Below are 1256 nucleotides of genomic sequence, written 5' to 3'. Positions count from 1 at the left end.
GGGTCCGCCCCCGCCGCAGTTTGCTGAGCGGCTCGGGGATGCCGGCGAGGCGCCGCGTCGCCCGCTGGTAGTCACGGTACTGGAGCACCAGCTGCACCATCTCGGGGTCCCCCGTGCTCACCGCCTCCTGCAGCACTGGGGACACGGGGTGCCATCAGCTGGAGGCCACCTGCCCCCCGGATGGTGTCCCCGAGCCCCTGCAGTGTCCCCGTACCCGTCCATCCATTGGCGTTCTCCCGGCCCACATTGGCATTGTGCCGCAGCAGCACCCGCACCGACTCCAGGTGGCCCAGGGACACGGCCAGCTCCAGGGGCGTCCGGCCACGCGGGTCTGTCAGCTCCACGTCGTGCTGGAAGGGTGCTGGGGTCACTGTCCCCTCCCCGTGCCACCCCAGGGCTCCCCCTGTGTCCCCCATGCTCCCAAGGCCTGCTGCTCCCAGCCCCCCTTCTCTCAGTGCAGCCAACCTGATCCCAGTGCTCCCAGTTGCTTCCAGGCCTTTGGTGCTGTCAGTCCCTTATTATCCCAGTGTCACCAGTCCTTCCAGTGCCACCAGTTCTTCCAGTGCTCCCAGTCCCCTGAATCCCAGTCTCCCCAGTACTCCCAGTCCCCACACCACTCCCAGTCTTGCTCCAGCACTCCCAGATCCCCCAGATGCTCCCAGTGCTGTTCCCCCCACCCCGTGCCACCAGCTCCCCGTGCTCCCAGTCTTCCCAGCCTCCCTCCAGTTTCCCCAGTGCTCCCAGTTCTCCCATCCCCTGTGCCCCATCTCCCCTAGTGCTTCCAGTCCCTCTGCAACACTCCCAGCCTTCTCCTAGTGCTCCCAGTGCCCTGTATCCCCAGCCTTCCCTGACGCTCCCATTCTCCCTCCAGTGCTCCCAATCCCTCCAGGCTCCCTGTTCCCGCAGTGATCCCAGTATCTCCCAGTGCTCCCAGTCCCTCCAGGCTCCCCGTTCCCACAATGATCCCAGTATCTCTCAGTCCCTCAAGGGTCCCCGTCCCCGCAGTGATCCCAGTATATCCCAGTGCTCCCAGTCCCTCAAGGGCCCCCGTCCTCGCACAGCTCCCAGTATCTCCCAGCGCTCCCCGCCCCGCAGGGCTCCCAGTATCTCCCAGTGCTCCCAGTATAATCCAAGCTCCCAGTCTCAGCAGCGATCCCAGTATATCCCAGTGCTCCCGGTCCTTCCAGCCCTCCCAGCATCCCCCCTCCCCCCCCGTGCACAGCATTCCCGGTTTTCCCCAGCGCTCCCAGTCCCCC

At 65.9% G+C, this 1256-nt stretch overlaps 1 protein-coding gene across 1 annotated transcript in view; it reads right to left on the bottom strand.

The window, feature by feature from the left end:
- Positions 1 to 367, bottom strand: part of LOC102033472 (ankyrin repeat domain-containing protein 13D) — a 4629-nt gene extending 4262 nt beyond the window's left edge. The window contains exons 1-2 of the mRNA XM_031065404.1: positions 215 to 367; positions 9 to 135 (exon numbers count right to left, since the gene is read on the bottom strand). Of these exons, the coding sequence (XP_030921264.1) occupies positions 9 to 100 (92 nt within the window). The 5' untranslated portion in view covers positions 101 to 135; positions 215 to 367. The remainder of the gene's footprint in view (positions 1 to 8; positions 136 to 214) is intronic.
- Between the last annotated feature and the right edge of the window lie 889 nt (positions 368 to 1256).

The sequence above is a fragment of the Geospiza fortis genome, unplaced genomic scaffold, assembly GCF_000277835.1.
Source record: "Geospiza fortis unplaced genomic scaffold, GeoFor_1.0 scaffold578, whole genome shotgun sequence".
NCBI classification, from domain to species: domain Eukaryota; kingdom Metazoa; phylum Chordata; class Aves; order Passeriformes; family Thraupidae; genus Geospiza; species Geospiza fortis.
The sequence above is the reverse complement of the archived record's forward strand: the minus strand, read 5'-3'. Positions and strand labels throughout refer to the sequence as shown.